The sequence below is a fragment of the Urocampus carinirostris genome, chromosome 3 (assembly GCF_059441175.1).
Source record: "Urocampus carinirostris isolate Australia breed hairy pipefish chromosome 3, RoL_Ucar_1.0, whole genome shotgun sequence".
Classification (NCBI taxonomy): domain Eukaryota; kingdom Metazoa; phylum Chordata; class Actinopteri; order Syngnathiformes; family Syngnathidae; genus Urocampus; species Urocampus carinirostris.
In genome coordinates, this window is record NC_142351.1 from 33487623 (window position 1) to 33510367 (window position 22745).

General features: G+C 38.6%; 2 protein-coding genes across 10 annotated transcripts in view; both read left to right on the plus strand.

The window, feature by feature from the left end:
- The window catches only part of agrn (agrin), a 390673-nt gene that overhangs the window by 44888 nt on the left and 323040 nt on the right, over positions 1-22745 (plus strand). The window lies entirely within an intron of this gene.
- LOC148369509 (uncharacterized) lies at positions 3882-7912 on the plus strand. Its single transcript, XM_088331542.1, has 2 exons — positions 3882-4579; positions 5379-7912. Exons 1-2 carry the CDS (start codon positions 4139-4141, stop codon positions 7374-7376), a joined length of 2439 nt encoding a protein of 812 aa, XP_088187668.1. The 5' UTR covers positions 3882-4138; the 3' UTR covers positions 7377-7912.

Sequence of the window (22745 nt, forward strand, 5' to 3'; positions counted from 1 at the left end):
TTGCGGAGAAGCCAGAGAAAAGCATGTCAGCTACGAAATGCAGTGGATAAATCTTTGTCTGCCCTTGCTTGGACAGAGCAATGGAATGGATTCAGAAATAGAATAGTCTGCTGTTTCTGAGTTTCTGGGATGAGCCAGGAAATGGGAAGAAAGGAGTAACTTTTGCTGCAATATTTTGATGCTCTTCTAGCAAATTCTGGGTTCGGTTTCAATGTCATAAAATATGAGAAGTGTAACTTTTATTCAACTTCAGTCATTCCTGCATGTATGGTGAGACATTTTTTTGTATTATACAAATTTATTCTGGATCTCAGAGTTTTGTTTTTCAGACTTCACTTCAAATCCTGTTGTGTAATATAGTGAACACTTTGGTATCCCGAAACAGGAAACTGACACTGACATATCAAAAAATTGCAAACTTTTCAAACTTGTAGTACGTCGAGGTTTCAGTGTGTACTACTGTAAAGTCTGTGATGTGTGTGAGGCTCACACATTACATTTTTAACTAAACATTATCACGGCGGAAAGAAAAAGGGTCATAATATGCGATAATACATAGATAAAACCTTATTTTACTAAGCATTAAATATTATTCTACAGTAGGTGTCATAAGAGACGGCTCAGCTAAAAAGTCTCTGTAGTGCGAAGTGGAAGGAGAAGAGGACGACGAGGTGAGCGGAGAAGATGAGGTAAAATTTTGGACTATTTGATAATGTTTCAGGAGCGAGCAGAGAGAGTGGGAAAGGTGAGATGGCACAACATTCATTTGGACAGGTAACTTAAAATTAGTTTTACCTGGTTATATCAGTATCAGAAATTATTTTCCCCCCATTTTATTAACACTCCACTTATTGAAACATAAATATTTTGTTTGTTTGTTGTACATGATTCAATTGTTTGTTTGTTTGTACATGATTCAGATTGAATCGTTTCTTGTACATGATTCAATTGTTTGTTTGTTTGTACATGATTCAAATTGAATCGTTTCTCCGGCGCCGTCACGAATGGCAGCCACTCCAGCAGCTCCCGTGTTATTTTCGATTGTTCTCAGTTATTTTCGATTGTTCTCAGCTTAGGGATGCTGCTGGAAAAGTGAATTTCCCTTCGGGGATGAATAAAGTATCTATCTATCTATCTATCTATCTAATACATGTTCTGATTGGCTCACCAATTTAGTATATCACACTCCTTCCTTCCTTCCTTCCTTCCTTCCTTCCTTCCTTCCTTCCTTCCTCCCTTCCTTCCTTCCTTCCTTCCTTCCTTCCTTCCTTCCTTCCTTCCTTCCTTCCTTCCTTCCTTCCTTCCTTCCTTTCATAAAAGCATCCATCTGTGTTGTTATCCTTGTGGCCACTAAGACCAAATGATTTACATTAAATTTGATTTTGGTTTTGCTTTTTTTTTGTCTGGAGATTTCAAGCATTTTGAATTGAATGCAATTCTACTTGAGAAACAGCAATGATACACTTGTGTTGATGCGCAGTGTTTTACAAAAAGGTGTGTATTTTCAATAAGGACAGAATGGTTTTTTTACAAAAAGAAACATCTTTTTCACTTCTTAAACGTTTTCCAAATGATGGTTTTAATCCATGTTATTTAATCATGTTTTAGTCCAAAGAGCTCCCCCCTTCAACCTTCTATAATATTTTGGTTCTCTCTGTAAAGTACAAAGCTGGGCCTTCTTGAGCAAAATACCTGTGTCATGGCGTACTCTTTGGTCCAACAATGGGATTCTTTATTTTTCCTTAGTTCAATGTTTTATTTTTTTTCTACCATAGAGACACAAGCAGGCAGGGACTCAAGTACTTTTTAAAAATGACACAATAAGACCTCTTTACGAAAATGAGTTCGCACCTCTCGTTACTGCAAATACTTAAAAACAACTTTTTATGGGACATCATTGAAGAGGTGACATAATTTTGTATATAACAGTGTAAATGTATTTTCCTCTCAGAATAAAAAAAATGCTGCCCTTGCAACCAAATACACACGTAGGTTAAAAAGCCCAGTATAATTTGGCTGGTTGCCATTATTTGCGAGTTATTTTTTTTAACTCACTTAGCCATTAAGTTCCCTTGCCTCATGAGTTTCCAATTAAAACTTCTTCCACTTCTCTACGATGACATATTCTTAAGGAGGGAAGCTTTAAATAGCTTTTCTGAAAAGTTATTACAAGGGAATAAGTTATTGCTAAATAATTGGCACTGTGACAATAACTACTTTTACTGGTTTCAAAGTGTAATTTCTCCAGTGTTATTTCACGTCACATGAGAATATGAAAATGTATAACTTTAGAAATATGAACTCTATACTCACTTTTCTCCCCAGATATGTTGGATTAACACGAATGCCCTAACCCGCCTGCGAGTGCTGTCATAATTCCTGCAGCGCGCTTTTGTTTCTTTATAAACGGTCCCTTGTCTGAGCTTGTTTCCCATAATTAGATATTAGATTACTGGCTTTAACCTTCACGGGGCAGTGCTCTCAGGTCAAATTTGTCTCTCATGAGACCAAATGTTGCCCAAGACAGAGCAGATGAAGGTCCTCTAGTGGAATAGCTAAAATACCAGCATAAGCAGGTTTGGTACAATAGGAATATCCAATTGACAGCCATCATTATGGAGACAAGGTTTTTAAAGGGTTGCCCTGACCCTGAGGACAATCTGTAAAGTAAAGCAAGGAAGAGTACTACTGGAAATATAAAATTGGAGGCCATGCTTGTCCTAACCTGAAATACTACTATTGTTTCAAAGTAGTGTATTGTAAAAACTGTAACCCCAAATTATTTGTACCATATTTTCCGCACTATAAGGCGCACCTAAAAGTCTCAATTTTTTTCAAAAGCTGACCATGCGCCTTATATATGGATCAATATTAAGTCGCAAAGTCTTGCAATTAATGAAAGCAGCCGCCGACTAGATTTTCCCCCGAACGCGAAAGTAGTCCGCGGTGTATGCTGGGATTTATATACCGGCGTTTCATTGGCTAACCAATGTGTCAATCATCATTTGAATCCATCACTATTGGCTAAAGTTATTCGGAGGTAAAGGCTAAAGGGGCAAAACAAACCCTGCAATTGGCCGAAAATGATGTCAATCATCAGTTGAATCGATCACTATTGGCTTAAGTTATTCGGAGGTAAAGGAGGCGGATCCTTTTTATCATTTACAGGCTGGCATAGGCTAAAGGGACAAAACAAAGCCTTCAATTGGCCAAAAAAGATGTGTCAATCATCACCGAATAACTTTAGCCAATAGTGATCGATTGGCTAAAGTTATTCGGAGGTAAAGAGGGCAGATCCTTTTTATCATTTACAGGCTGGCATATGCTAAAGGGGCAAAACAAAGCCTGCAATTGGCCGAAAAAGATGAATGTGAATAGCATGTTGGGTTGACGTCATAGAGAAAACAGTATTTTACTTTTCTGTACTGTATTTGTAAATATTTTACTCTCCTGGATTTACTACACTCACGGATATAAGAGGACCATCTTTGCACATTATTATTGAACACAACGACTTCGGTGAGCTACTCCTGCTATATATTTTCCCAGTATTTTGTTTCAGAGTGATATCGATGTTGCTGTGATGGTTCTTTTTTTTAAATTAAACTCAATTCCAAGTGTTTATTGTCATATTCACAGTAAAGTTGCGAGCGAAAAAGAAAATAGAAACTAAGGAATGGTTGGCATTTCTTGAATCCCAAGACTTTAACCTTCCGAATGATATTTGGAACGATGCATTTGAGTGACATCGTACGGACACCACATCCGCACGTGTTCTCGACACGTATTGGCTTCTTGCAAGCTTTCGGAATGTTAAGGTGGTAAAAGGTTTGACTGAACCATCTGACTGTTTTGTCGACGTTCCCATTGTAGCGCCTTATACAGGGATGTGATTTTTCCGCTAATTCGCGGAATTCCGCTTTTTTTATCTCCAAAAATAAAATTTTAAAATTTCCGGTGTTTTAATTGGTAAAAAAAAACGATTTCGTCTCGACAGCATGCCATTTGAGTGTTTCCGTAACTGAAATGAAACGTACTTGCGATTGGTTGAAGTCTCGTGTTGACCAATAAACGCGCTTGTTATAGGAGTGTGCCATTGTTCATTTCTCACACGTTTTTGCCGGGTGTTTAAAGAAAGATGTCCGTGATCGAACGCAAAGATGCTCCGCGAGCTAAAGAAATTGATAAGATTGTAAAAAACAAGTTTCGATGGGACTGGTTGGAGAAGGAATTATCTACGAATGTTGGAAAGAAGACTGTGACGAATTTGTTCAATGACTTTATTCGGAAGATCGATCGTGCCGGGAAAGCACTTTGCATTTGGTGTCATGATACCATCGACTATGGTGGGAGAGGTTTCAAAGCTCTTGAAAGTCACGCAAAGAGCAAAAAACACGTGAAAGAACTCCAGTCAAGAACGACAAATTATTCCATCGCTGGAAGTTTCGGTGCCCAAACGAAAACTCCAAAACTTTACGGCCTCCATCCCTTATTGACATCACAATCGGAAGCGGTAATAAAGAGACGTGATCCACCCCAACAACCTGTACCAGTTGCTGATAGAGTCGTGAATTTTGAGGTAGGTGGTAAACTTTTCAAATTTATTTGACAGTTTTCCCATTTTTTTCGAAAATATTATAACGTAATAAAAATGGCCATAAATATTTAACAATTACAATAATAGATTTTCATGTGTACATTACACCAACACTTTACTGTAGGGCCTATACTTATTGTACTTTCATTTATCAAATACTTGGATACGCTGCTATTAAAGAAATAAATTATTACATTTAAAATATGATTTAGGAAATTTAAAAATATTATTAAGCCTAATAGTAATCAAAACTATTGTCAGTATTTATATTTTTTAAATTAAGTACTTGTATGATATTCTACCATTGATTTTCTTAATGGCCACGATATTATTATGGTACATAATTTACTTAATATTAATAACATGGTTAATCATTGACACAAACTCAAATGAATGCTGCATGTTTGCACTTTTTAGGTTTCAAGATGTTGAGTGTCTTGATGTATGCAGTTACAGAGATGATCTTAGTCGAATGCATGATTGTGTTTTTATCAGAGCTTGCTGCATGAGGTATTTTATGTTTTTGTTATCCATTATGTATTAAGAATGATTGATTAAATGATTTATTGCATGGTAAATATTATTTCCAATGGTTTGTAGCTAATTTTCAACATTTTTTTGTCACCATAATAAATACTCTGACATGTGAATGTGCATGAAAGTTTAGACTAAATCCTTTTTTATTTACTTTGGTCGCATGACATTTTGGATTATAATTCAAATAATTATTTAAATTATTTAATTGTTTACTGATTATTGTTAAATTTCTTTTATTCTTCAGGCAATGCTGTTGGGAGTGCTGGCCGAAAATTCTCTTCCGTTCACCATGGCCCCAAAGCTCATCACACTGTCAAAGGAACTGGCAAGGGATCCAAAAGCTCTGAATGGACTGTCCATGGATAGAACCAGTGCATCCTACAAAACAAAGTATGGCCTTGCCCATACTATGCTTGATGAGACTTTAACAAACTTAAGATCCTCCCACTTTTCAATGAACATTGATGAGTCCACCAGCAACAATCTACACCGTGTCCTGTGTGTTCTCGTCAGCTATTTCTCCCCGTCGACAAAGTCTGTTGTGGTGGAACATTTAGCATCTTTGAGTGTTGTTAAAGTTGACGGCAAATCTCTCTTTGATGAACTCTCAGCCCTCATGACCAAGAACAATATTCCCTGGAGCAATTTGGTGTCTGTGTTGATGGACTCATGTGCAGTGATGCGGGGTTCCAAATCTGGAGTTGAGACGCGTTTGCGAGAGGGACCAGCACCACATCTCCTTGACATAGATGGGGATACCTGCCACCACATCCACAACGCCTCTAAGCATTTTTGCAAGCCATTTGAGTACAAGATTGAAGGACTCCATAATGATCTCTTCAACGATTTCAAGTGGTCAACCGATCTGAAGGAAGCTCTTCAAGAAATTTGCTTTCTGACAGGCATCACCTTCACCATGCCAGAGAGATTTGTCAGCCATCGATGGCTTTCAAACTATAATGTTTCAATGTCCACCTTACGCCTCATGGATGTCTTTACCATCTTCTACTATGCATTTCTTGGCAGAGGAGATAAAGAACTCTATCTTCCCACCATCATGGCCATCTACCACAAGAAGGATCTTTCAAGAGAAGTCAAAGCCAAACTCAAAGACATACAATCAGCTTTAGGCCAAAAGAACATGACTGAGGAAGGAAGGAAGAGGAAGCAGAGGATCTATGAGAAGATATTCTTCACAAGATTGGATACGCTTCTCACCCTCAACCTGTACACAGCAGTTCTGCCCTTGCTGAAGAACTATGTGATCACCTTTGAGACGAAAACGCCAATGATCCACAAGCTGAACGACAAGCAAGTGTCCTTCTTCAAGAAGTTCTTGTCCTGTTTCCTAAAGCCAGAGTCCCTTCAAGGCTGTAAACTGACAGAAATTGAACTGAACAACAAAGCCAACCAACTCCGAGAAAATGATATTTTCTATGGTGGTGTCACCAGCAAACTGATGGATTCTTCTAACAAGTCGTCAGTTGTGTTCAAGTTCAAAGCCAAAGCCAAGGCAGCATATCTGGCATGTGGTCTGTACCTTCAGAAAAAGTTGCCCATGAACAGCAAGCTTCTGAGAGCAGCCTCTGCCATTGACCCACTTGCCAGAGGACACAGCTCAACTTTAAACCAACTGAAGAAGCTGTCGTCGTTGGTCACCAATGTCCTTGATGAGTCAGAGCTGGGGAACTATGATCTCGAGGTGAGAGAATACCAGTTGGACAGTGAGTTGCCAACACCTTTGGACTCAGAGGGGAAGGCAATTGCACTGGATCGTTGGTGGGCCCAAGTCTTTGCTGTTGGAAGATACCCAACCCTGGCCAAGATGGTGAAGGCTCTCATTAGTTGCTTCCATGGGCCGCAAGTAGAGGGGGCTTTTAGTGTCATGGGTGATGTCCTGAACCCCAAAGCATGCAGAATGGACATAGCCACATACAGTTCTATCCAGACTGTAAAATATGCCCTAAGAGCAAGAAATACCACCTCTGTCAGCCATTTTGGAAGGAAAGACATTCTGATGGATCCTGTGCAGTCCATACTGTGCCTAAATCTGAGGACATCCTCCAAAAGGTACAGGGAGGAGAAGGATGCAGAAGCAGCTATGTTGTCTGCAAAACGAACAGAACTTGCTGTGAAACAGGACACCCAAATGAGCAAGGCTGCCTCAAGAAGAACCATCAAAGCTGCACAGAAGCAGGCTAGAAAGACCCATTCCAAAGCAATGAAGTCTAGGAGGAAGTAGTGTTTGGGTCATGTGAATGGATTTAGCTGTGTCCCGACGGATCACCACCTTATCGTGGTGGGGCACTTTGCGCGTCTCCATGACCCCCAGAGCTATGTCGGCGGGAGTCTCGTACTCCTGGTAGGGTTACCCAAGCCGAACAGGTCGAAGGGTAGAGTCCAGACTAAGAGTGATCCCAAAAGCTGGTGGCGGCACGCTTTGAGGCGGTTTCCTACAGACCTGGATCCCGTTAGCCGCCTGCAGTTGTAGAAAGATGCCGGTCGTCTAGGGTCTCCCTTGCCACTGGAACCATCTTCTTTACAATTAAGATAGTGGCGTTGGGGAAATGTTTTTTAATGTGACTGATTTTGAGTTGACTTAAACTGTAATTTTATATGGGATAGTTCAATATACATTGAAAATTTATGCTGTTGTCTTGTCTATTTCTTTGTCATCTGAGTGCATTGAAAGTACTTAAAAAAAACCATGAGCTCCGGGGGGGGGCTTCGCCCCACTTTTCCCCCCACCAGGGCACTGCCCTGGTCCTACCTGGTTTCCCCCCCCCCCCCCAGCTAGCAATCACCCCCCCCCCCCCCGCTAATTTTCAGATAATTTCACTTTGGTCAAATCACATCCCTGCTTATAATCCGGTGCGCCTTATGTATGGAATATATAGGACCAAAAACTATTTTTGGGGGGTGCGCCCTATAACCCGGTGCGCCCTATAGTGCGGAAAATACGGTAATTATAGTCAGTATGGTAGTTAGTTGCAGGAATGGCCTGCAATTGGAATAAACTTGTATAACACTCTCCAGTCTGGTTATAAAATTGTTGTCATTATTCCTCACCAAAGACATTCTTGTAGAATTGTATTCTAAATATTATATTTATTAGAAAAAATTATTAGAAATAACAAAAAATAAAAACTAATTTTCAAACAATCACAATAACAAAAATATGTTTTATAATCATATTTCTGTATACACTCAATTCAAGTATTATTTTTTAAAAGTGTTGAAAAATATCCTTAAACAAAAAAAATACGTATTTTATAAGTATTCGAAATGAGAGGAAGAGTTTTGCTGACTCTTTTCAGGTAATTTTGCCCATTATATGTTTTACATTGCTTATTTTACAAGAAAACAAGTTTAAAACATAAAATAAAATACATAAAAAACATTGCGCAAACTGGTTTGCATATAGAACAAGAAGTTGTAGACATTTGTTTGCTGTGATCATGAATATGAAAAAAATAAATAATTTAATACAGAAACTAATAAGCACATAAATACAAATCCCAGATACGTCTTCTTTTAAATTTAACTAAGATTATTTAGAATCTTCATTCAATCTTAAATCTTGCTTTGATGAGAGAAAGGTGATGGAGTCTGAATAATGTACATAGCTGTTTATGTGTGTTTACGCTATCCCAGTTACCCCTACTTGACCCAATTCAGGCTTTTTGTCTGTCCATTAAATTATATTCATTCAGTCATTGAATAGTCTTGATACAATGAAGATTTTTATTATTAAATTAACTTTTATCAGTCAGTCATGGCTCTGACATGCTTTTCTTAGATTCAATTACCTGTCATTTAACTCCAGATCTGTCCCAGAAATCAGACCTTTAATCTTTAGGGAAAGCCCTTTCACACGCAAACATGCATTGTAGCTAGGCTGGAGGGCAAGGGGTGTGGGGCTGGGTGGGAGGAGTCAGATAGGGGAAAGTATGCGCCAAAAGAAGGTCGGAAACAGAAAAGTATGAAGGAAAGATCACAGAGCCATGCAAGTTCTTACCGCCATCGGTCAAAGGTCGAAACCTTAATGTGGTGCATAGGGCTGCAGTGGTGAGGGGGATTAGTTATGTATAAGGTCAGGTAGTTTATGTGACACAGCAAGTATATATTTGGTAATTGTTGGTATAGCATACATTCTAGAGTAGAACCTATCCCTTTTTGTACAATATATTGTCATCCAAAAGCATCTACCATATTTTACGGACTAAAAGGCGTACATAAAAACCCCAATTAGGCCAGAAATTCGACAGCCCACTCTAAAGCCCGGGTGCGCAGTATATACCGCAGAATACAGCAGATAAGATTGGATATGTATAACATAATTGCAGGTGTGTGTTACCAACCATGCAAGGTTTTAGGGCATACACTATACCGCATTTGAGCAATGATTGTGCAATTAATGATCAAATAAACATCGCTGACCTAAATTGCAAAACATCAAGTTCAACAGGAGATAAACCCAAGTAGTGGTAGTGGTAACGGGGCTGACACTTTATCACACTATTCATTTTTTTATTTTTATTTTTCCACTTCTTCACCAACAAATGTAAAATCATGACGAAAACAGAAAGACTTTCAACAAAATACTATACAAGTTCTTACCATAAGCATACATATTGTTATTTTCGATTGTTCTCGATTGTTCTCAGCTCAGGGATGCTGCTGGAAATGTGAATTTCCCTTCGGGGATGAACAAAGTATCTATCTATCTATCTATCTATCTATTAAACCGAGAGGTTATTGACCCACAGGTGAAGAAGTAGAGACTGTTTTCAAAGTACACTAAGCAAATCAATGTCGTGGCACCGGGAGTGAAAATAGCGTGATTATGGGATAAGGTCTAATGCCATTTCCTAAGTCATATGTACCACTAGTGGTCTAGTTGACTTTTATTACCACTATTCACATTTGATTCCCCTTATGTACAATGTTTTACGGTTTTGCTCTTCGGCAATTTTAATGCATTGTATCTGTACACATGGAAGCTGTTACTGTAGTCTCAATTACATGCACTTTCTGGTCCAGCGTGCCTTCGTAATGAAACAAAAGACAATTATTTGAGGGTGCGCCTGATAATCCAGTGGGCCTTATAGTGCGGAAAATACAGTAAATTCTAATGCTGACAAGCTCGGACACGAGCATATTTATTCATACCTGTCAGCTTTGCGGTAGAAGGGTAACAAACTTGGTGGGTGTGTAGCATGTCCATCCATCTTATGGAAGGCAGCCCACAGTCGCTCAATTCTTTTTGCCTGCCATATATGTATTAGGCGTGTCAAGTGAAGGTCAATACTCTGCTGGTAGTCCAATCAGGGCTGATGAATGTCGACACGTGTACATGCAACAAGTCCTCTGCAGGAAAACCAATGAAAATGAGAGTTTTTGAAAATGTGCCTTTGGTCATGTTTTTAGGTTGTGTCGAGTGTAAAACAGCAAAGGGAAAAGTAGCTCTTCATAATCTATAGTTCAGTTATTAATAATTAGGTAGCTCCAGAAGCTATCATGAAATATCCTTGTGTTTTATTTAACTTTTAAGGGTTTAGTTTGAAAATCACAGTATTGCACCTAAAACAGTGCTTCTCAATAATTTTTTTGTCACCCTCGGAAGAAGAAATCCTTGTGTAGTGTAGTGAAGGTGTGCAATTGCACTTTATTTTGGAAGAGTAAAAAAAAAAAAACAAAAAAAAAAAACCTAAAGTTGGACTTTCTATTTTAGTTCTCAAAGTAATGCTTCATAAATTTAAAGTCCTAGCAGATTTCATTTTGAAAACACAGAATTACACATGTATAACATGTGCTGATGAGAGTTGCAATAATAATACACAATCATATGATGTGAACATCCTTCAAATATGTTTTCATTGGTATTGATATATTGATGTTGATATATGTCTTTCAAAAAACAATTTCAACTTTTGGACACCACAGGATACTGTTAAAGCTTAAAACTTAACCTTAGAGTAAAGGTACTTTAAACTAGCAATTAAAAACCTCAACTTTTTTATAATTGAGTATTTTTAAAGTCAAGCAACATAGAATGCCTGAAAAGCAATATAAACAACACAATAAAAACTAGAAATATTACCTCTTCAATGCTATCAAAAAAATATTAAATACAATAACTTTTAATTATTTACAATTCAACTCCTAACCATTGTTGACTGAAACAACATAGAAGCTCTGAAAAACATGCAACAATAACAATTAAAATATGTATAACAAAAACAAAAATATCGTTAGTCTCTACCGAATACTGGTATTTAGGAAGACAAAGTGCTAAGCTATGAGGGACTGATTCTGATTCTTCTGTCAGTGATGGACAATGCACAATGTTTTGGAGCCATTAATATAATTAGAATGAGTCCAAATTAGGATAATTATCCTCCTTTGACTCATTTTTTTAAATTTCCTTTTTGTCCTCCATATTGTAATCTCTCTTGAACTGTTCCTGTGTTCAACGTGATGCTGTTTACAAGTTTAAGACCCTGGCGTGGACCAATGAGACCGTGCTGGGCCGCTAAGATTCTTATATTGTATGGGAAACACTTGCATGTGGCGAGCGTATTTATTCACATTCATAATAACTCATGATGAAAAAAAACATAAGAAAATATTAAGATTACTATAGTGTTTTGCTTTGTTTTTTTGTGATGTACGGCCATCCAGAGAGCACTTTTCTTCACTCAAAAAAAGAGGAAGAAATATATATATATAAGTTATAGTTGACAATAAAACAAATGGCTTACCAGCCCGCAAAATATTCATTTTGAACCGACAATGCTCTCTGACGTTGTTTCTACAAGCCCAACCGGAGTTTTGCTTATTAACTTGGCAAACAAGTGCTGAACTGATGGAGCGTGAATTCTTATAAGTCAGAACTAGTTGGCCAGCATGCACCATCCAGTAACAACTTCCCAGCAGGCAAGAGTTGCAATAAGGAATTGATAGATTGCCTGTTGAAAGTTGCGGTTGCCATTTTGAGCTCCCGTTTCAGCCTCTGTAACCCTTTATGTCCGTAGCTAATTCCTCATGAACACCCGTTTCTGCCCTGTCGCCAGGAATTTAAACATCTTTGAATAAGGGCGCCATAAAAATGTTCCGCCTTTTCTCCTTTTTGGACATCGTCTTAACCTTTTAAACCCAGCACGGCAACTAGAGACTACGGCTGCGACGATTAATCGAAGTTGTCGCCAAAAATTTATATTACAAAGTATTGTCGCCAGACATGTTTTTCCAACAGAAAGAGGCATCTCAACAAGAAAATAACCTCTGCTGAGCCAAGAACATCTCTGTCTCGAGCGGTAACATAAGCATACCGAAATGGCGGCGTCAACATCAAGGAATGCGTACCAAATCTTTAAAATATTTGAAAGCATTTTAGACTGGATACTGCCAATTAAAAGACTACCAGCCAAGTTTGCAAAAATTACCTTGTGAATCATGGCAATAGATTGGTGACACAAGAACATTTAAAAATCCCCTTTGAACAAATGCGAACCGTTGTCTGTAAAATTCAAGTACCGTTCGAGCGGATACGGTTTTGATAGATAGATAGATAGATAGATAGATACTTTATTCATCCCCGAAGGGAAATTCACTTTTCCAGCAGCATCCCTAAGCTGAGAACAATCAAAAATAACTGAGAACAATCGAAAATAACACGGGAGCTGCTGGAGTGGCTGCCATTCGTGACGGCGCCGGAGAAACGATTCAATTTGAATCATGTACAAACAAACAAACACGTGCAAATTTCCTCTGTAGTGTTCCAAATTCTGATAATCTCAAAGTCAAGATTGGTGCGTGCATAGCCTAAGCAAACTATTGAATCAAAAATACACTAGTTATGAAAGGCAATGACCCAGCAAAATAGTAACACCCACAAAGCATGGTAACGAATACAACAAAAAAAGAAAACATACCAAAATGAAAAAGCAGTGAAAAGCTGAGAAAAAAAGAAACAAAAGGAAGAGAAAAAAATAGAAGTGTGTTCTAAGCCTAGTTTTAAACAGTTCCACTGAGGTTGCAGATCGAATTTCAGTGGGCAGATCATTTTTTCAGTTTTACTTACAACTGTAATGATTTCCCACATCTCATATTCAAAGCAATATATCAACGCTTATTCGACTATAGAAGAAATCTACTTGGATTGTGTATAATGCTGCGTACAAATAACATCGTTTTTTATATCAAAAAAGTTAAAACTTTAAGATATAGTTAAACTAAAATCTCCATTATTAGTATATAGAGCAAGTAAATATCAACCTCCAACAAATATTCAACAGCAGTTTTCTTTGGACACAGACACTCATCATCTAAAGGGGATAGATTAGATTAATAGATTAATAGATTAATAGATAGATAAATAGATAGATAGATAGATACTTCTTTCATCCCCGATGACATGCATTGTACATTTTATACGCCTTGGCAAAAATATATTACGTCCCCGTCTGAATATTTCGTTCAGTAGTATTACTGTAGTTGTCTTTTTGTAGTATTTTGTAGAGTTTCTGCTGTGGGATTTTTGCAACATTCCCATGGTAATGTTTTTGTAGTATTTCAAGTAAACTCCAGTCAAACACATCTTATATTTCTGTTTCGTATTTGTTCAGAAAATTCTTTGACATACAACTTCTTTAAAGTAACTGGAGTTGTTACTTTCCCTGGTAATTAGTTACCTTTCCTATAGAGTAATTCAGTTACTTACTCAGTTACTTTTTGGAAGAAGTACCAAGTCACTAGAACAAATTACTTTTTAAAGTTATGTGCTTGGGCACACCGCTCGTCGACTATTTAAATAGTCGTTAGTTGCAGCCCTACTTGACACTAGCAGAGCCAGCAACGTGAAATCTCTGTAAAACATGAAACCGGCAGAATTCCCCTAGAAGGAAGCGAAGATTTACGACGTCTGCGTCGAGCTTGCCGTCTTCATTTGCTCAACTTTCCTCAGTCTTTGTACAGGTGTCAGTGGCTGAATTGACAACACACATCCATAGAGTAACGCGCAATGTTTATTGCCCTGACCCAATACCTAAGGGGTCAGCAGGGGAAGGGGGACGGGGTTAGTAGAAATGAGAGGGAAAGTTAAAGGAAGAGTTGATGGGAGTTTCAGCTGGGGGTCGTCTGGCTTTCCTTTTCAATCGGGGGGAAACCAAACAGCTGAAACACATGGTTGACTGTTGCGGGCCGTCGCTCCTGACCCGCTCTCTTCCAGTTTGGTTTATTTCATCGCCCTCACTCTGTTTATGAACAAAGAAGATCCAGATGTCCGTAAATGAGAAGGGAAATAATTTGAATGGGAAAATTTAGACTACTTCAAAAAGAAAAAAAAGACTCATCAAACTTGTTTATAATCATTCATGTTGAGGCCTTTTTTCTGGAGGGAGTATGTTGTTTTTGAGATGACTCCAGCTTTGGAGTTTATTCTGAAAGTACACATTCTAATGCTTGATGGATTTGTGAACTCGTTTGGTCAAACTGATTTGTTCATTTCTTTAAATCAACCCTAAGCCTAAGGCAGTTTGTGTAGGCATTATTATTGATTCCTTAAGATACACAACATAAATCAGAAACGTTTTTGTGCCCTCCACCAATTTAGAGTAAGGCAGATAATGTAAGCCAAGCTCTATGCAACCCATTTAAGGCCCACAGGTTCCTATGATAGAATTTGTTGCGTCAGCTTTTTCCCTCGTCCTTACTCAGTGATTCTCCTCTCAAAGTCAGCGTCATTGTTCTGCTGAAGCAGGCCCATAATGAAATGGTTGCTGTGGAGCCTTTATGCCTTTTGCATTAAGTGCAATCAATAAATCCTTTTTGTGCTCTTGTAACCTCCCCTCGTCTCCAAATCTTAATAAAGCTGAGTGCTTTCAGAGTAATGAAGATCGCTCATGAACTTGATTTCGTTTAGTGCCCTCCGACTTAAGGTGCTCCTTTCACATGCTCTATTTTGTGCTGTGTCCATCCATCTTTAGCCGCCCAAAACCTGCAACACGGCTGTAAAAAGTGTATGGAACATTTAGTCCTCATATTTAAAAATTGTATTTCTGTCATTCGGTGCTTTTTTTAGTGAAACACAATACCCCTAAAGAGACGGCCAAAGAATAAGCAAAGAATCCCGAGCCAGTTTTATTTGTCACCAATTGTGTTTGATCCCTCTCTGGTATTTTTCTCGCACCCATTTACGCCCACTTGTCCACACCCACTTTTACTTATTTTAAAGCCATACTGTGAACATCAACCATATTTCTGTGTGTAAAAATTGTCTTTCAGTCCATCTCAACTCCTTGAAATTGTTATGGGTCAAAATAGCTTTTTTGCTGCTGTTCGGTTCACCTGGTTGTCTTGTGACTCTGACAAGATGGAGAAGGGTCGATAGTGCTTCTGTTTTGTCTATAGCTTTTTCCCACTGCACGTTATCTCTCAATCAAGGCACCATCTCAAGTGATAAACTAAGACCTTCTTTTGGTATCCACACCATTTTTCTGCTCATTCTCTGCCCTCGTACTCAGACTCACTTGCAGTGATTGCTAAATACAAATCAGTTTCAAGAACGTGTCCGTCATCTCTTTCTCATTTAAACTTCACAGCAAGTTGAATTGGATAAACTCAGCAAGAAAAGTGGTGCTCATTACGTTGATCAAGATCTACCGGTCAATAGCGGCTGTCATACTGGTGGATCAATGCCTGACGTTAAAAATAATCAAGCGATCATTAAATCCTGCCATTCGACCAATACGAAGGGCAGCTAGTAAGATGGCAATTGAATTTGACATTCCTGTCACCAATAAAGTGCTACAAACAACGACTTACAGAGCAACCAGTCGGAAGTAGACTGAAGAAAATGTCACGATAATGCTAAGCACTGAAGTAGTCAATATGCATTTAAGCTAAAACAATTGAACCTTGCTTATGTTTGAAAATTTTAATTATACAGACTTACACAAAATATTACAATTGCCTCTCAGAAGAGGCCCCAGTAAACAAATGAATTGCTCTGTAGCAAACATTCTGCCATCTTGTTAGATGAAGTTACCTCATGTTGAACTACAAGGAGGTAAGCACTAAACATTTTTGTGAAAACCGGAAGTAGACTTTTGAGATTAAATTAGTTAGAAAAATAAAGTTATTTTCTTGGAAAAATAATAGGGCTAGAGGTTATTTACGCATTTAAAAATAATTATATGTTTTGATTTTTTCTAGTGGGTTGATCACTTTGATTTGGTCATTTTGTTAGAAGTTCACAAGTGTGAGTGCCTCTATACTAGATTGTTCCTTAAACTACCGCAGCCTGACTGTATTTTTATATTTGATTCTCTGGAATACAATTTTTTGTTTCTTTCAAAGTACTCTTTCCACCATTGCTATTTTTTGGTTTGGAGTTCATGAACCTAAATGAACCGCAAGTCTAGACAGGATAGCCTTGTACTTGTTTAGCAATATTATTAGGTGCCTAAAGTCTTGACAAACGTTAGCTAATGTGTCTTCTTTCTTTCATGTGCTGGTTCCTTCTTGTCCTGCCAACGCCCCTCCAGGTAAGACCTCTCCCTTGACTAACTGATTAAATCTTATAGGGGCTACATATGCATCAAACAAACATGTACACTATTGCCTTAATTGAACCCCAGCAACTTGACATTTCTTTTGAGGTGATCTGAGATGTAGGAATAAATAAATGGTGAGGGTAATGTAAATTATATTTTAGGGACCAGGTTCATGTTTGATGGACATATTAATGATGAATGCTTTGGCCTTATATAAAATAGGGGCAACACATTTGCCATTATTGCATCTTTAAAGTTATAGCAGACCTATAACAGCTACCCCAGATCAATACAGCTTCTACTGCTGGCCTCACACAATTCTGATTGCGTAATTGCGCGATAGCGTGTTGGTTTGTATGATTGAAACCATGGCTGAAGAATCCCTCAAAGCTTACGATGATTGAGTAAGGTTGGTTTATTTCCCAAATTGAGCAGGCCTCGGAGTCTAACTCTGCGCCCCTTTTGTTTGAAACTCATTGCGCATGAAGCACACTGATTCTAGCTCTGTGAATGGGCAAGTTAGAGAAGATGCCGTCACAGGGGTTGAAGGCTCAACCACTTTCGTAGGGCCTTTGAACACCCTGGATAATGACATGATGAAAGGTAGCGACACACCCTAACAAGTCTCAGTCCGGAACGTTGTTGCAAGGCAAGGTCTAGGAGGGATGTCTTTTGTCATGCATATTCAAAGAGCTCGTCAGTCAAAACAAGACTTTTGGGTCTGTCATTAAAGCTTCCAGATGACAGACATGTGCTTTCATGTGTTTCTTTACCAGTCCAAGCAAAGCTGTTCTTCAGCTATATTCAGCAATGCGATGAATAACCCTCCACGGGTATGGATGTGTTATCTCACTGCTTTGCAGTTAGCTTATTGGGAATCCATTCCCTCAGGGTTTTCATTTGTGACTTAACTAGTTATCTTGTGGGCTTTCTTGCAATTTGTCCCTTTTCTAAGCTGGAGCAATAAAAAAAAGATTATTTTTGTGGGAAATATTATAAAAGACAAGTTCATGCAAAAAGAATGCTTTTAAATGTGTTGTTTAGTTATTCAGAGAGTGCCCCCAAAATGGAAAACCAGAACTTTCACTTCCCCAACAAAACCTGTTGTCTCAGCTCATAATGTTCTCATTTGATTTATTATTCTATTCATTTTACCCTTTTTTTCCAAAAGATATTTTTCTATGTGTGGCCCTGCAAATGTTGAGTAAACATTGGTGATCAAGAAATCATTGATAATGAAAACCATAAAATTAAAAAATAATAATAAATTGACAAAAATCATGAACAGAACATTTGGGTAGATGACAACTTTTCCCATTTCACCATACCGTTTTTTTCAAACTATTTTCTTTTTAATGTTCATTAAATCAGAGAGTACATGTACGTTTATGAGCAAGCTTTTAAGTATCGGATAAGTTCTAAAATTAATTACAGATGATTGATCTACTTCCTTCTCTTGTTTGTAATTGGGATTTGCCCTTCCAAAACAGAGCTTTAAAACAATGCAAGACAGGGTGAGGCAGACAAAAAAATATGACAAAATAAAAAAGCGCTCTCCCTTTCCTGCTGGACATCTTCTCCATCCGGTGCCATAACAGAGCGCAGAATATTATAAAGGACAGGTTACATCCAGGTTCTGGCCAGCTCTTTGACCTGCTTTCCTCTCGAAGGCGCTACAGGTGCATCAGAGCGAGAACCATTAGAACCTTTTCATGCTCATCGGAGCAATATTTGTTGAAGTTGCTATTTGCAGCTTGTTGAAACGGTCGAGGAAAATGTATGACCAGCTGCTCAGAGATCAGACCAGTGCAACTGAGCTCTTACTAAAACCCCGTGATGCCATCCGGGCAAAAAAGATTGCTAATCAGACAACCACGCTCGAAAATTATCTTGAATGCATTATAACCTTGTATATGATGATTAGAGAAATAAATATAAAAAGTCAATCAACGGGGAACAGCTTCTTCCAGAAAGCCATTACCACCCTGAATTCCCATCTACAGCGTTCATGAGCATAATATTCTTTACAACTGCCACTGTGAAGATTAGGGGTGGGAAAATATGCTTTGCGATTCAATATAAATAATGATTGCAATTTATTTATTTTTTCTAAAAAAAATAGCAACTTACATTATACACAGAGACGGAGATCATTGGGTGAGTTTCATGTGGCATGGCACATGTAGCGACCTTAATATGCTGTTGGATAAAAGCATTTGCATTTCCAATGTCAGACTCGGTGAGGGTGCTGATTTTCTTAATTTTCTTTCTTATCTCTGGTGAAAGCAGTGCAGCTGCGACTGCTAGCTGTTACCTTGAGGAAATGCGCAACCATGTCAAAAGCGCTATTCCAACATGTTTCTACATAGGTCACCAGTCCAGTCAAGGGAGCTCCAGCAACCTTTGTTTTTGCTCCAAAGCATGGCGCTCTGTAGTGCTTCTTTGAAAAACACCTGTCACACGTCACACTCATCCTAGTAGACTCGCTACAGCCGACAGCCACAGCGCATGCTGGGAGCCAAGGTCGAGGGTGTGTGCATAGACGATGATGTGGAGAAAGTCGGCTAACTGTGCAGCAATGGACATATTAGCTGCATTGTCTGTGACTAAAGTAGCGCCTTTCCCTGAAATGTACCACTTAGCTGCTACGTCACGAAGCAACTCTCCAACATTTGGCCCTGTATAACACTCTGACATGGTTCTTGTTTGGAGGACGTTAAAAGACAATGACCAATCTTCTGTAATGTAGTGGGCGGTTAGCGTGACATGCAACTTGGTGGCCCGTGAGGTCCAGGCGTCACACGTAAGAGTGATTCATTCAGCTCTGCTCAGCTTCTCTTTGACGCCCGACTTCACTTCCTCGTAGATTTGACGAAGGGTAGTCTCGAAAAAAATACGTTCCTATATGGTATTATATAACGCGGTTCCAAATTTTAGATGTATTCCGAAATCTGACATTTTCCATGGGCGAAGGTCTCTGCTCATAAAATTTGCAAATGACGTAATTCGATTCGTCTTGCTCTGTCCGAGCTGCACGGAGGTTTGGTCAGTGATCCGCTGACATGCCTCTGCAGGTCGTTTGGGTTGGTTAAGGTGTTCATGTGTAATGTGATGACGCAGAAGATGTGTGGTCATGTACATCGTGTTTCCGCAGTGGGACACGGGTCTGCGACAGGGTTTGCAGACAGTTTTGGTCATGTCTAGCTCCGTCTTCTCGGGACCAGTACAAAAACTAAATTGTGTCCATTCTTTGCATTTAAAATTTATGGGCGCCAACCTTAGTTGGAGTTGCTTGCTATTTTCCTCCATTTTCCACTTCTGTTTGCTTTCCTGCATTTTTAACTACCGGACATGACGTCACAAAAAAACGATTCAGAGGAGAAAGGTTGATATAAGAATTGCCAATAATACACATATATGTAAACTCGTTACACTAGTATAAAGGCCATTCTGTAATCAATTCATTAAAAAAAAAAAAAAAAAAAAATCAAAATCTACTCAAAAGAGGACACTTGGAGTTCAGGACTCAGATTCCTTACAGTTTTTCATGTTGAATTATCTCAGATCTTTGATACTGTGGCAAGCCTGCTAGTTAAACACCAAATATTTGACACTGCAATCCTACACAACAGTAGGGGGCTTTGTACCTTGTAATAGGATTTCAATACCTTCCCTTTGTGGCTTACAGCAGATTTTTGTTGATTAAATTCCAGGCTGATCTGAAAAATGGAAAGAGGCTATTTAATGCGTTTTCTTTCGCCGAACAAAAACACCTGAAACCCTAAAAAGTAAAAACACTGAGTTTAACCCGCCCAGCTTTGATGTGATGTTAGAGATTTCAATGTTGTTATTATCATTTCTACACTAGCTTATAGATTGAGGTTCGTTTTTTGCGTGGGAGATTGTTTTCCAAATCGCGTAAGGCTTTCCTTCTCTTTTTTTAAATGTTTGTTTGAGTGGAAGTGGCCATAGTCCATTGCAATGAGAGAGACAAAACACATGTCAGCAGAACGGTCACGCCTCATCGCTGTGCCTCTTTTAAGTGGGAGGTTCTCTTGTCACTCCGGGTGGTGCCCCCATCACTTCCAACCGAGAATTTCCTCAGAGGAGGAAGCAGGGAGTTTTTCTTTTTTTTACATTGAACTTCGCCCTCAAGATCACCCTCGGTTTCCTCTTTGTATAGGATAACATTTTTATATGGTAACACTAAGGTCGAACACAGTTCAATGATGTTTGTTGAAACAATATAATATCCAATAAACCTCAAAATCGAATCCAAGGTGAACGAACTGTCATCAGCCTAAAACTCTTTATTCAAAGGGACACTGTGTATTATTTAGTGCCACCTCGTGGTAGAAAAACCCTTATTTAATAAAAAAAAGAAATTAATGAAAACAAGCAGGAATATATGAGCCATATAGTGTATATACTGTATATTCTATATATATATATATATATATATATATATATATATATATATATATAATATATGTATTGCCAGGCTAATAGAACATTGCATTCAGCTGCTTGGAGTGGTCAGTGGTCTGTAACTGCTGTACCCCAATTTGACCTAGAGTGGACAGTTATTTTAAAATGTTTGGGGTACCTATGAGCGTGCCTTGACACAAATCCTAACTATAGAAACTCATTGAGGCCTAAAGTACAACAGTGTAAATTTTCAACAAAATTGGTTCAGCCGTTTCAAAGCCCATAAGTCACGAACAAACACAAACAAATCAGGATTTATAAATCAGTTTAGATTAGATATACAATTGGATAGATAGATAACATGAGGCTCACCAAAAGGGAGTTTACATGACCGTCCGCCATCTTGCCTGCTCCCCCCAAAAAAGAAAAACCTTGTGAAAGCTTGAGCAAAAGTATAGGAAGATAAATGGTGCAGTTTGGTCTCTTTGGTTTGTTCAGATAGTTTGAATTCTTCCTTGTGTATTGTAGCACTCGTTTTAGGTAGCAATACACAAGATAGAGATATTTAGTGGTCAAATATTTGAGAGTGTCCCTTTTATGTTCAGGGAATGTTTTGAACAAAGTATACTGCAGTGTCAATGTTACATGTTAAAACAACTGTCTAGGTTTCAGATCAGGTGATGTGTTAATGCTGGTCTGTACTTAAAGTGTTTTTGTGATTAAGAACTTTACAAATAAATATGACTTTAATTGATTTGAGAAAAACACTTTTTCATAATGCCGCATATCATTGAGAACATCTTTGGGATGACATTTAAACGTTTTTGTGCATGCGAAAGAATGTGAGAGCTGAAAGAGAGAGAGAGGGAGAGAAAGTGAGAGAAGGTTGGTTGGAATGCAGTTTTCATATCCTTCCAGATAATAAGATTAGGTTCATACCATATCAGGAAAGAATTTAAGTTATTCCCATTGTATTCCTGTGCTCTGACTATGCAAATTAGTGTCACTGAAATTGGACTTTTAATCTTAAATTTGTTAACTAATCAGAATTCAATTATTCATCAACAACAATACTGGGTGTCCCAAAAACGTACACACATTTTTGCATCCGGTTACTCAATTATTTTCTCTGAACCCATTGGACCTAGTGATGGCAACCAGACTTGACTTTAAAGAAAGGAAATGTATTCTAAAATGCTACTGGAAGCATTAAAAGGTAATTAATTCCTGATAAATAAACATGGTAGTCGACCATCCATCCATCCATTAATGCACCACTTATCCTTTCAAGGGTAGCGGGGGAGCTGGAGCCCATCCCAGGAATCTTCTGGCGATGGGCAGGGGACACCCTGAACTGGTTGCCGGCCAGTCGCAGGGCACACAAAGACATGCAACCAATTTACAATTAGGACGGGCCAATTAACCTGCCATGCATGTTTTTGGAATGTGGGAGAAAACCGGAGTGCCCGGAGGAAACCCACACAATACCTGGGAGAACATGCAAACTCCGCACAGGAAGGCTGGTAGCTGGATTTGATCTCCGGATTGTGTGTACTATCCTTTCCCTTCTTCCCAATAAAACTAAGAGAAACACACGCAAGTGGGTTCTGTCTCCGTTCTGGTCT

Excerpts from the sequence above, each read along its gene's own strand:
- LOC148369509 (XM_088331542.1), top strand. The coding sequence starts at position 4,139 with ATGTCCGTGATCGAACGCAAAGATGCTCCGCGAGCTAAAGAAATTGAT. Across the intron at positions 4,580-5,378 it reads ATAGAGTCGTGAATTTTGAG|GCAATGCTGTTGGGAGTGCT; the intron begins GTAGGTGGTAAA and ends TTTATTCTTCAG.